At 34.0% G+C, this 14,641-nt stretch overlaps 1 protein-coding gene and 1 long non-coding RNA gene across 3 annotated transcripts in view; one reads left to right on the top strand and one right to left on the bottom strand.

Moving 5' to 3' along the window:
* LOC106883571 (uncharacterized) overlaps positions 1–8,656 on the top strand; it is a 198,590-nt gene extending 189,934 nt beyond the window's left edge. For both annotated transcript variants that reach the window (XM_089345434.1, XM_089345433.1), the window contains exon 5: positions 7,755–8,656. In XM_089345434.1, coding sequence (XP_089201560.1) covers positions 7,755–8,459 — 705 coding nt within the window. In that variant the 3' untranslated portion in view covers positions 8,460–8,656. The remainder of the gene's footprint in view (positions 1–7,754) is intronic.
* Positions 1–14,641, bottom strand: part of LOC149130346 (uncharacterized) — a 323,461-nt gene that overhangs the window by 283,610 nt on the left and 25,210 nt on the right. The gene's annotated exons all lie outside the window — the stretch shown is intronic.

Below are 14,641 nucleotides of genomic sequence, written 5' to 3'. Positions count from 1 at the left end.
AAATCTCTTTGAATGACCAATCACTTATCTGTAAAGGCCTTGAAATCAATGTTATCATCTGGGGATTATCTGTAACCCAGTGATAATAAAAAGACTCAAAGAAGGTCTGCAACCAAATAACTTTACTCAACACTTTGCAAATGAATCAACGGAGGCAAAGATGCCTCTCCTTTACTTGACAATTTATGCACCACATTGCAGAAATCACAATCTAAGTATATCTCAAAGCAAACACTTACACTGTTGTACCATTGAATTACAAATAATGCTCATCTTTTATGGTCAGGTGAACCTACAACTTCCAAGAGTACAATTGTATTTGTCTTTGCTTAGGAAAAATGACTAAACTGTAGGTGTTAGGTCCCCATTAAGGGGTCTTACTAACTTCTAAGAAGTTAAAATTTTAGAAATATTACTTCATTTGTGTCTAATATCTATGGTTAAAATGTCTTCAACAGCAAAAATATATGAATTTTCATGGGGGTTATGGTCTCATTTATGCCCCCCCGCACCACTTTCAAAGATATACTGCATTACATCTGCCCTTATGCATAGAATATAATTTCCAAATCTCATAAATATCCATTCAGTACTTTTGACCTAGTTTTGGATCATAAAAAATGACTAAAATTTAAGAGTTCAGGCCCCCAACAGGGGGTTTTAGAACCCTCGTGATAAGTGGAAACTTGGGAATACTTCTTGATGTGTGTCAATCACCCATGGTTGAAATTTCATCAACATCGAAAATTTATGAATTTTCATGAGGGGGTTCTTCCCCCTGTAAGCCCCCTCAAATTCAAACCAAACATACTGCATTATACCCGCCTTTATGCATTGAATCTAAGATCCAAATATCATAAGGATCCATTCAGTAATTTTGATCCATAAAATTGGATGAAACACAAAGCATTATCCTTCTCCCTCAGCTTGGACTTTGTGTTCCAAATTTCATTAGGATCAGTGCAGTAGTTTTCAAATGTATAAGTAACACACGAACACACATAAAGACATTGACTTTTATATAATAGATATGAATATACACATATACATACATGTATATGTGTGTGTGTGGGTGTATTATATATATATATATATATATGTATATATACACACACACAAAAAGATAGATTGATAGATACAATTGAGTGGGCAAACAAAAATATGAGACACCGCCTAGTGCTTTTTTTTTTATTTTGATAAGCCTGGTACTTATTCTATCAGTTTCTTTTTGTCAAACCAGTAAGTTATGGGGATGTAAATAAACCAACAGCAGTTGTCAAGAAGTGATGAGGGAGAAACACAGAGGCAAAGACACACACATACACTTACATATATACATACATATATATATATATATATATATATATATATATATATATACATACCATTGATTTCTTTCAGTTTCTGTCTATGAAATCCATGCCAAGTCACCACACAGTGGGACTGAACCCAGGACCATGTGTTTTGGAACTAAGTTTATTACCACACAGTCAAACCTGCACCTATATGTGTGTGTGTGTGTGTATGTGTGTGTGTGTACATGCATGTGTATATGCGTGTGTGTATTTTGTGTATAAATGTATGTATATGTATATATGTATGTATATATGTATAAATATATGGATGCATGTATATATATGTGTATATATACATGTGTACATATTACATATACATCTATATATATATATACATCTACACATATACATGTATACATATACATGTATACATATACATCTATATATATACATCTATACATATATACATATGTGCAGTTGTATACATATGTATATATATATATATATATATACATAATATATATATGTATATATATATGTATGCCTGTATATATGTGAGATAAAAGTTTCACTTTAATAGTTTCAGTATTAATAGTGAAACTATTGAAGTGAAAGTATCTGACATTACAATAGGGAGATGTTGCTTCACTTTTGACACTTAATACTAATACTGAAATAGTGTAAGAGATAAGAGATTGCTCTGGGCTCGCATTAGGCAAGAAGTAACAAATGTTTTTGGCCTATGACAGCACATGGACCCTAATAAGGCATGTATAAAATTTGAATGAAATTTGTTGTGTAGTTCATGAGTTTTAGGGATTCACACAGACAGACACACATTCTCATCTTTATATATATATATATATATTTTTTTTTTTTTTTTCTGACGTGACTCTTTCTATCTTTGTATCTATCTCCCCCTCTCATTCTTCCTTCTACTGTTCTTCGCCTCTTCCCGTCACTACTATCTCTCTCTCTCTCTATCTCGTTGCTCACTTATATTCTACTTCCTCCACTTTTTCTCCCTCTACCACTCTTTCTCCTTACCCATCACTGGTCACATGTGTCCAGCTGCTAATTCTTTTCATCCTTGGTCACCCCAAGCTTCGCATGTACATCTTCGCCTTTCCAGTTTGTGCTTCACAGCATTCAATATACACATACTTCTCCACGTCTGGCTGTATAGCCTTTTGTGTTTGTTTATTTCACCATTTCGTTTTCCTGTCTTGTTTTCCGTCCGCCAGTATCCTCCATGGAACAAATTTAATTTATGTCCTTGGGAAGAGCCATTTTAACGATGCATCCTGCCCTAACTCTTAGAAACGCCAGTGTTTTAATAGTGGCAGCTGATGAAGGATATGTTCTCTATGTGGCCTACGTGTTTTTTGTACCTTGTTTATCATTTTGTCCATGTTTTTTTGCAACGTCATGTACCCAGATATGTATCTATATGTACATGTAGATGAAGGTATGTACATACATGTACACGTATATGCATATACTCATATATTATTTATATATATAAATATATATAAATGAGTGTTCATCTTGACAGATTATAGCGGTCCCATCAACACACACACCACACCCCATCACACAGTACAATCATTCCGTTGATGAGCCCTTAGATGACTCTTAAGACCAGCTGCTGACTGACAGAGTTTAAAACACAAGTTACAGATATTATTTAAGTTTCTTCTATATCTTTGCCCTTTGGAATCTGATTCTAAAGGAATATTTTTGTGAACTAACATATGTCTTTTAAATCCAGATATTGTCTTACAAGTTTTTTGACATATGACACAAGTTGTAAGAGGTGATTGGTGTCCAAGATCATTACCTATCTGGGCAATACGATTTTCATGTGACTTCATGTGGTTCACGTATCCTGTTTTTGACAAAGAACACAGTCGCATATAATACATATCCAATGTTCACTGTTGATTACAGTTCCAATTGTTCCTTTACAACAGATCCTTTTAAGTTCAGAGTGCTGAATCATCTTTTCCTCCCAGGCATTACAACCAGTCCTAACAGCACCTCCCCCACTTGTTCCGATCTAGAGCATCATTTTCCCAATCACTTTTGTTCATATCTAGTTTCTTCGGGTTTTCCTTCACACAGTCTTTATACCTTTTCCTCGGCTTATGTTGTGATCACTTGCACACAGATATATATACATATACATATACATATACAATATGTATTTTGAGCCCATTTTTCTATTTAAGGTTTTCTTCGATATTTTTTTAAAATAGGATGAATCTATAATAAATTCATTTGTTTTGTTCATTACGCATCCATGACCGTTATTTGAAACGACCAATCAAACAGATCCATGTGTTTTAAATTTTATATCACTTTTGATAGCATTGTTATTCCTTTCCCATTTCTAACAAAACTGTCTGATGAACGGGAACGTGAAACTCAGAGTAACAGTCTTTTGTTATATTTCTGCTGCTTTTAAATAAAGTATATACATATATATATATATATATATATATATATATATATATATATACACATATATATATATACATATATATATATATGCATATATATACATATATATATATATACATATATATATGCATATATATATATACATATACACATATATGTATACACACACATATATATATATATACATATATATATATACATGTTTTTATAAATTAGCGCTTGCATCTATTCTAGTAGATTCTCCAGATTTAATTTTTCTTAAGATTTGTCTCTTTTTATAGTATTATTGAATGTGTAGTGGTGGAGGGAGATATATAGGATAGTAAAAGAGGGTGAGGAATGGGGAGAAAAGTGAGAGAGAGTGTGTGTGTGTTTTTGCATGTGTGTATTGTTTTTGTGTGTGTGTGTGCCTGTGTGCAGGTATGTGCCTGTGTATGTGAAAGGAGTGTCAATGGGAAAGAGAAGGAAAGAAGAAGAAAATTGTGTTTACAGCTGGTCAGTTCTTTCAATGACAAGTTGATTCTTGGCCTTTAAAAATGGCAAAACCAGGTAGCTATTTAAGGTGGGGCATTCATCATCGTCATCATCATCATCGTTTAACGTCCGCTTTCCATGCTAGCATGGGTTGGACGATTTGACTGAGGACTGGTGAAACCAGATGGCTACACCAGGCTCCAATCTGATTTGGCAGAGTTTCTACAGCTGGATGTCCTTCCTAACGCCAATCACTCCGAGAGTGTAGTAGGTGCTTTTACGTGCCACCGGCACGAAGGCCAGTCAGGCGGTACTGGCAACGGCCATTCTCAAAGTGGTGTATTTTATGTGCCACCTGCACAGGAGCCAGTCCGGCAGCACTGGCAACGATCTCGCTCGAATGTCTTTACACGTGCCATCTGGCACAGGTGCCAGGAAGGCAATGCTGGTCACAGGTGCCATTGACGGTTTCGCTTTCGCTTGCCACAATAAGTCTTTGCAAGCAGAGTTTCGTTTCCAATGAAGGAGACGACGTTGGCATGGGTACTATGTCGAGTATGCACACTGACATAACACATCCATCGGAGCATACTGGCTTCATTCCTTGTGAGCCTACATATGTCCTCAGCAGTCACGGACTATGTTTCACTGCCATGAAGCATGGCTGTTCGTACACATGCATCATACAATCTGCCTTTTACTCTGAGAGAGAGACCCTTTGTCGCCAGCAGAGGTAAGAGCTCTCTGAACTTTGCGCAGGCTATTCTTATTCTAGCAGCTACGCTTTCAGTGCACCCACCCCCACAACTAATTTGGTCACCCAGATAGCGGAAACTATCAACCACTTCTAGTTTTTCTTCCTGGAATGTGGCAGAAGTTGTTCTCTGCACATTCACAGTGTTTATAGCTCCTGAACATCTGCTACAAATGAAAACTAACTTCCTAGTTAACCTTCCTTTCATATTGCTGCACCTCTTATGTGTCCATAGTTAGCTTGCACTGGGTGCATCTTATAGAGTTACTACCCACGCTTTTCTACAGATCGAGCAGGGCCATCTACCTGAAGGGGTTTGTGTTTTGTCTGCTTTCCTACTTATTAGGACTTTGGTTTTAGCTAGGTTGACTCTAAGGCCCTTCAAAGCTTCTAATATATATATATATATATCTTCTACTATAGCCTCGGGACGACCAAAGCCTTGTGAGTGGATCTGGTAGATGGGAACTGAAAGAAGCCCGTTGTATATATATATATATATATATATATATATATATATATATATATATATTTGTATGTGTGTGTATGTGTTTGTGTGTTTGTCCCCCCAACATCACTTGGCAACCAATGCTGGTGTGTTTAAGTCCCCGTAAGATAGCAGTTTGGCAAAAGAGACTGATAGAATAAGTACTAGGCTTACAAAGAATAAGTCACGGAGTCAATTTGCTCGAATAAAGGTGGTGCTCCAGCATATCCACAGTTAAATGACTGAAACAACTAAAATAATAAAAGAATATATATATATATATTTAGATAGATAGATAGATAGATAGAAAGATATTGAAAACACACACATACATATATATACACAGATATATATACACAGATATATAAGATATATATATATGTATATACACACATATGTATAAGATGCATGGCATCTTGGGCAAGTGTCTTCTACTATAGCCTCGGGCCAACCAAAGCTTTGTGAGTGGATTTCGTAGATGGAAACTGAAAGAAGACCATCGTATATATATATATATATATATATATATATATATATATATGTATGTGTGTGTGTATGTTTGTGTATCTGTGTTTGTCCCCTCAACATCGCTTGACAACTGATGCTGGTGTGTTTACATCCCCATAAATTAGTGGTTCGGCAAAAAAGACTGATAGAATAAGTCCTGGTGTCGATTTGCTCGACTAAAAGCAGTGCTTCAGCATGGCCACAGTCAAATAGCTGAAACAAATAAAAGAATAAAAGAAGATGTATATATATATATATATATATATATGTGTGTGTGTATGTACACACATACACACATCTACACATATAAACATACACACATGTATATATATATATATATAGCCTGGGCAAAGTTTAGAGAGCTCTTACCCCTGCTGGCGACAAAGGGACTCTCACTCAGAGTAAAAGGCAGACTGTATGACGCATGCGTACGAACAACCATGCTACATGGCAGTGAAACATGGGCTGTAACTGCTGAGGACATACGTAAGCTCGCAAGGAATGAAGCCAGTATGCTCCGTTGGATGTGTAATGTCAATGTGAATACCCGTCAGAGTGTAAGTATCTTGAGAGAAAAGCTGAACATTAGAAGCATCAGTTGTGGCGTGCAAGAGAGACGATTGCGCTGGTATGGACATGTGGTGAGAATGGAGGAGGATAGCTGCGTGAAAAAGTGCCACACCCTAACAGTTGAGGGAACCCGTGGAAGAGGTAGGCCCAGGAAGACCTGGGCTGAGGTGGTGAGGCAAGACCTTCGTACATTGGGCCTCACCGAGGCGATGACTACGGACCGAGACCTTTGGAAATGGGCTGTGCGTGAGAAGACCCGGCAAGCCAAGTAAGATCGTTGCCAGTGCCCCTGGACTGGTTCTTGTGCGGGTGGCACATGAGATGCACCATTTTGAGCGTGGCCGTTGCCAGTACCGCCTGACTGGCTCCTGTAGGATTTTCGAGCGAGATCGTTGCCAGTGCCCCTGGACTGGCTTGTGCGGGTGGCACATAAAAGACACCATTTCGAGCGTGGCCGTTTTCGTGCGGGTGACACGTAAAAGCACCCACTACACTCTCTGAGTGGTTGGCGTTAGGAAGGGCATCCAGCTGTAGAAACTCTGCCAAATCAGACTGGAGCCTGGTGTTGCCATCCGGTTTCACCAGTCCTCAGTCAAATCGTCCAACCCATGCTAGCATGGAAAGCGGACGTTAAACGATGATGATGATGATAGATATTTATATATATACATATACACACACACATATACACACACATATTCATATATATATTCATATATATATATATATATATATATATATATATATATATGTATATATATATATATTCATATATATATTCATATATATATATATATATATATTTACATGACCCTATACATCACCTCTGTCCAATTAGCTGTCAAGAACTGTCATGATGTCATAGCTTGGAACAAATTTATTAAATAACATGTGGCAGTGGTAGTGTTGGTGGCAGTGACAGTAGCAATGGTAATAATGGTGGTGGTGATGACGCTGGTAACAGTGGTGGTGATAGTGCTAATGCTTCTTGTGGTGCTGAGTAGGTGGATAGAGGCGTGTATTAAGAACAGTGCTGTGAATGTTAAAGTTATACAGTTGATAGATGTATACAGTAATGTTGTAGTCATAGTGGCAGTGGTGAAAGTAAAGGGGGTGCTACGGCTGCTTTTCATGTTTTAATATTATGTTGTTTTAATAATAAATGCTTTGCTTATTGTATTTGTTTTTGTTTTTGTCATTGCAGGTTGCTATTCTGACCCGTTCCAAGAAGCAGTACTGTGGCGGCACTTTGATCTCTCCTCAGTGGGTTCTGACAGCGGCACACTGCATCCGGAAGCGAGGCAAGAAGCGCAAAGTGATTGTGCGTGTCGGAGAGCATGACTTGCGTACTGCAAATAATGGTGGCAGAGGTGGCGAGATCAACCTGATCCTGGAGAAAGACTTCCCCCACCCGAAATTCGACTTCCATACCATTTCTAATGACATTGCTCTACTGAAACTAAAGAGACCTGTGCGTCAGAGCCACACTGTTGGGTTTGCCTGTCTGCCAGGCAAGAAGCAGGAGCTACGTGCTGACACCATCTGTAACATCATTGGTTGGGGCAAAGTGAATGGTGCACACCAACATGGTGCCAGGGTCCTCCATGAAGCCGAGGTACCAATCGTAGACCGGAACAGATGCCAGAAAGCATTCACTTACCCAATCACTGGCGATCAGATCTGTGCTGGTTTCAAAGAGGGAGGAGTAGACTCATGTGGTGGTGACAGCGGGGGACCATTGATTTGTGCTGTACAAGCAAACAGCACCACCCTCTGGTATGTATATGGCATCACCAGTTATGGAGAGGGCTGTGGACAGAAGAGCAAATATGGTGTCTACACAGATGTGCGCAAATATCTAAAATGGATTTACAGAACAATCGGTAACAACTGTACCAGGCGACCTTAGACATTGGACCCTTAGTGCCCTAGTTTGATAGTCCAGTAGACTGGTAGGGGTCCAAATAAATGGGGTGAGAAGATGTTGGGTGAAAGACTTTGGGGATCTGTCATTTGTTAAAATGACCTTACATTGAACAGTTAATACATTGGTCTTGTTGGTCAGCGATCAGCAACAAGCAAACAACATATATATGTATATATACACACACACATACATATATATATATGTATGTGTATATATATATATATATATATATATATGTATATATATATATATATATATATATATATATATGTATATATATATATATATATATATATATATATATATATATATATATATATATATATATATATATATATATATGTATATATATATATATATATATATATATATATATATATGTATACATAGGTATGTATATAAATATATTTCTGTATATATATACATGTGTGTATATATATTTATAAATACATATATATATATATATATACATACATACATACACTATACACATATGTACATTATTTACATAGATATATACATACATACATTATATATATATATATATACATACATTATATACATATATATACATACATTATATACATATATACATATATATATATATATATATATATATATATATATATATATATATATATATATACACTATATACATACATATGTATATATGTATATACATACATATATATATATGTATATACTTACATACATACATATATATATATATATATACACTATATACATACATATGTATATATGTATATACATACGTATATATATATGTATATACTTACATACATATATATATATATATATATATATTGATATATATATACATATACACATACATATATATGTATATATATATATATATATGTATATATATATATATATATATATATATATATATATATTGATATATATATACATATATATATATATACACATACATATATATATATATATATATATATATACACATATACATACATACTTTATATATATGTATATATACACACATTATATATATATATGTATATATACACACATTTTATATATATATGTATATATACACACATTATATATATATATGTATATATACACACATTTTATATATATATACATATATATACATTTGCAATTCAGGTAGATTTATCACTTTTATGCATGTTTGCTTAAAGAAACAGCTAGTAACCTGTTCTATTGTTCAATTGTTTGTATTTTCTGGAAGCTGTGTCTGCTAAGGAGAGACTGAGGGAGAGCAAGAGAAAGAGAGCCGCAAAGAAAGAATGTGTGAGAGATAAGAGGAGGGGAGAGAGAAAGAAAAAGTAAAACACTTCCAATGATAGAAAAGGAAGATTATGATGCTGATGATGGGGAGAAGGAGGAGGAGAGCTATACAGCTAATTATGCAAATAGACTAAATAAAATATCTTTTGAAAAGTTTATCTCTAAGGATGGCTAGATGCTTAGTTGAAATTTTAGGTGTGTGTATGTATATATATATATATATATATATATATATATATACGTAGGTGGTGTTCTTGTGAAATTTGTGAATAGAAGAAATAGATTTGGTGGTATATGTGTGGTGAGATGATCGAAAGGAAATAATCCTATTCAAAAGATGGTGAAAGATAGATGTTTTTGCCAGGTTACCAGGGCCAGCGCTCCAATTGCAAGCTTTGCCTAACGGAGGCGTTCCATATTTTAAAATACAATTCTCCCACTCTACTTAATCGATATAACGAAGCGTTTAGCAACTGCAACCACCGCTCTTTTCACACATTCAGGTTCTATCACAAGCAAAATTGCACAAACGATCACGCAACATAATCACACAATGCCCCACAGGCAACCTATTCAACCTGGCAAAAACATCTATATATATATATATATATATATATATATGCATATGTATATATATATATATATATAGATAGATAGATAGATAGATAGATAGATAGATAGATAGATAGACAGATAGATATAGATATATATATATAGAGAGAGAGATGACAAACGAATAATCAATTGTCGTATGAGCTTCATTAGCTTACAGCTGTTTCCACAATATGACGCAGTGGACTCATAGTTGAGTGCCTGAGTAACACCTTACAGTTTCATCAGAGCCTCAAACATGATGTGAATTTTATTTGGGAAAACAAATACATTTAAGCATACATACAGGAAGGCATAACCAATGAGAAAGCATATATGTGGGGGATGAAATCCAGGGGCTCCTCCCACAATAAGAATAAGATTAATTATATATATATATAAGTTTAGTTGTGTGTATATTTATTTATATACATACATACATATATATATATGTGTGTGTGTGTGTGTGTGTGTGTGTGTGTGTGTGTGTGAGAGTATATATATATATATATATATATATATATATATATATATATATATATATATATATATATGCATACATACATACACACAGATATATACGTAATATAGTAATTCATTTTTGGAATCTTTGATCTTGAAGCAGATAAGCTACAAATAATAACATCGAAATATTGGGTTAAGAGAAAACTTTTGGATAGATTAAGTTGAAGGCTGCTGGAGATATGGCTTCATGTCCCATGGACACTGTTTAACTTTTCCTATCCAAAAAGGATTTTTTAACCCAATATTTGCATGTCATGATCTATAGCTTATCTACTTCAAGATCCAACACTCCCACCCAAAAATTATTTTATGTTTTCTTGAAGTTTACAACTTCTTATGCCGTCAATAAATAGGTATATGTATGTATACAATGTGAAAATAAAACCACAAGTCTTGTTAAATAGTTACCCAATTTTTGTATGATTTGAATAATAATTTATTTTTGCCATTCTTCAAGCTGAGAACAAAACAATTTGTCAGATGACATTTTACCAGGTGATGTTTAAACAAGTGATGCTGTATATAGATATGTATACATGTATGTGTATGTATGTATTGCATAATACACACACACATATATATAAGTATGAATGTGTATGTCTGTGTGTGTATATATATATATATATATATGTGTGTATGTATATAAGTATATGTGTGTATAGTTGTATATTAATTATTTCAAGGATATAAATACCTCTTAAAGGGATGTCAGCATCCAGGTTCCCTGGTTTTATCCAGTGTATCAGTGAAATACTAAAAGATGTGAGTTTCACATTGATGGATATGGGTACATTACCATTTATGTATAAGAAAAAGAAAATGGAGAAATTCATATGCGGACATTAACTCATGGAAACATATCTAATTTCAAACAATATCAAACTCATAGATCCTACAATTGTTTCCTTGCCCAATTAATTCAAATTAGAAAAATTAAATTAAAGATTCATATTGAATATAGTTAACTGAACATTTCTTTGGGGTGAGAACTTCATAGAAAAGGAACTACATCCAAATGTATTGATATATCATTGGCTAACTCAGCATTAAGTGCAGATATGTGCATTTACCAATGATATATCAACACATTGGGACGTAGTCCTTTTTTCTATCAAGTTCTGACCCTGAAGAAATGTTCAGTTAACTATATTCAATATGTTCATTCAATATGAATCTTTAATTTAATTTTTCTAATTTGAATTAATTGGGCATGGAAACAATTGTAGGATCTTGGAGTTTGATCTTACTTGAAATTGGATTTGTTTTGATTAATTGATGTCTGCATATCAAGTTTTTCATTTTCTTCTTTTTCTTATATACATATATCTATATCCAAAAACGAGTTTAAAGGAATATATAATCCTGGCAGTTACCGTGTTTCCTCTTAAATCGGCTTCAGATGCAGGCTAACTACAATGGCCTTTTAGTGATACCCAAGTTAACGATAAGTTGTAAACTCTGATAACTATTCTCACTTAGTAAATCCAAGTGTCCTATTCAGGACTGCATAGTTTCTGTTGAGTAAGTAATAGTATTATTAATGATAAGGAGAAAGGAGAATTTTCACATTTATAATTTTCTTAAACATCCTGATGTCAGTGTTGGTACAGTTTTATCAGGGTCCTAATTTTACTATTGTTTTGAAGAGAAACTCATATTTAACAGTGTGCAGTTGATAGAGTTGAAACACGTGCACGTCCAGAAAAGGACACTGTAAATAACTGTTTAATGAAATTATAGATGTAAAAATTCTCTGTTCTCCTTTAAAAGTTCTCTGTTCTCCTTTTCATTATTAATACTATATATATATATATATATATATATATATATATATATATATAGATACATATGTGTTATAATTTAGAACAAACAGTAAAAGTTGTCATTATAGTACTCGGAGTTTCGAATGTTGGAGCGAAGAGCTACGATACATTAACATTGGCTACTAATGGCAACAGATGTTATGAAAACCATTGAATAGAAGGGAAGTTACTCTAATAGGTAGAAAAAGAAAAAAAGAAAGGCAATAAAAAATACACGCAACCATATTCTCACATAGATATAAACCTCCTGCGTTCACAAAGCCTTCGTACATACACTCTCACACAAACATGTATATGTACATGCACATACACACACAAACATATATATATATGTACATATCCATACATACACATATATCCACACACACACGCACACGCATATAAATATACATATATATATATGTATATGTGTAAGCAACCTCATCCTTATATAAACATATGTGCTTACATGCATACACGTAACATAATATATATATATATATATATATATATATATATATATATATATATAAGACATACATTATTTATGAAACCACTGTAAATTCCATGAATGCTAATAATACAGTTTCAACCAAGGGATATGTGGGTTTCACAGAGGGAAATTTCAAAGCAAGATTCAACAATCACACCTTAAGCTTCACACACTGGAATAAATGAAAACTACCAAATTATCCAGTTATATATGGTTCCTAAAAAAACCAGGTGTCAACTACAGTATTTACTGGAAGACCTTAGCCAAGTGTAAACTTTATACCAATGGTAGTGGTAAGTGCGGTCTTTGTAATGTGGAAAGATGGCTCATCTGGAAAAGTTCTTTCGACCCCACTACTTGTTTAAATTCAAGAACTGAACTTTTGGATCATGTCCACATGTTACAAAATACCTGTTACGGTTTTGGGCACCCCAAGATCATGGCTAGAATCCACATTTCTACTATGTTCCTGCACAAGCTTTCCCATATGTTTTAACTTCCATTAATTTTTTTAATTTTTTATATATATTTTTTCATTTTTTTCCATTTTCCTTTTTAATTGTGTGAGTGTCTACATGTGTGTACATATGTATATGTATATGAGTGTAAGACTGTGTCCAGTGCATATGTGCGACTTTCATGTACACGCCCTCTTCATTTATACGGCTATGCATATGATTGTATATATGCAGGAATGTGAATGTATGTCTGTATATATATATATATATATATATATATATATATATATTTATGTCTAAATATATATGTATTATGTTACGTGTAATCATGTAAGCACCTATGTGTATATGAGGATGAGGGTGCATACACACACACACACATATGTATATATACATACATGTATATATATGTGTGTGTGTGTGTGTGTGTATACATATATATATATATATATATATATATATATATACGTATGCCTGTGTGTGTAAGTATGTGTGGATGTATGAGTATGTACATACATATATGTTTGTATGTGTGTATGTGCATGTATGTATACATGTTTGTGTGAGTGTGTACATATGTAGACATTGTGAACACAGGAGGTTTATGTCTATGTATTGCGAGAATATGGTTGCGTGTATTTTTTTTCTTTTTTCTTTTTTCTGCCTACTAGAGTAACTTCCCTTTTATTCAACGGTTTTCATAGCATCTGTTGCCATTAATAGCCGACAAGAATGTATCGTAGCTCTTCGCTCTGACGTTTGAAACTCTGAGTACTATAATGACAACCTTTTACTATTTGAAAATAGAAATAATATATTTCTAAATATCTCAGAGAGCTTTATGCAGTAGCAGCACAATAAAGTGATAGTATGTTATCAACTTAATGTGACAGTCCCATAAAAAGGAAGAATGCTACTGTTATTTAGCCCTAGGAAACACAATTTCTTGTTGGACTCCTGCGTCCTTATGTTTTCAAAGGCATATAGGCATCGACAGCTAGC

The sequence above is a fragment of the Octopus bimaculoides genome, chromosome 29 (genome assembly GCF_046866305.1).
Source record: "Octopus bimaculoides isolate indiv1 chromosome 29, ASM4686630v1, whole genome shotgun sequence".
NCBI lineage: Eukaryota > Metazoa > Mollusca > Cephalopoda > Octopoda > Octopodidae > Octopus > Octopus bimaculoides.
Note: the sequence above shows the minus strand (reverse complement) of the source record. Positions and strands in the feature narration are given on the sequence as shown.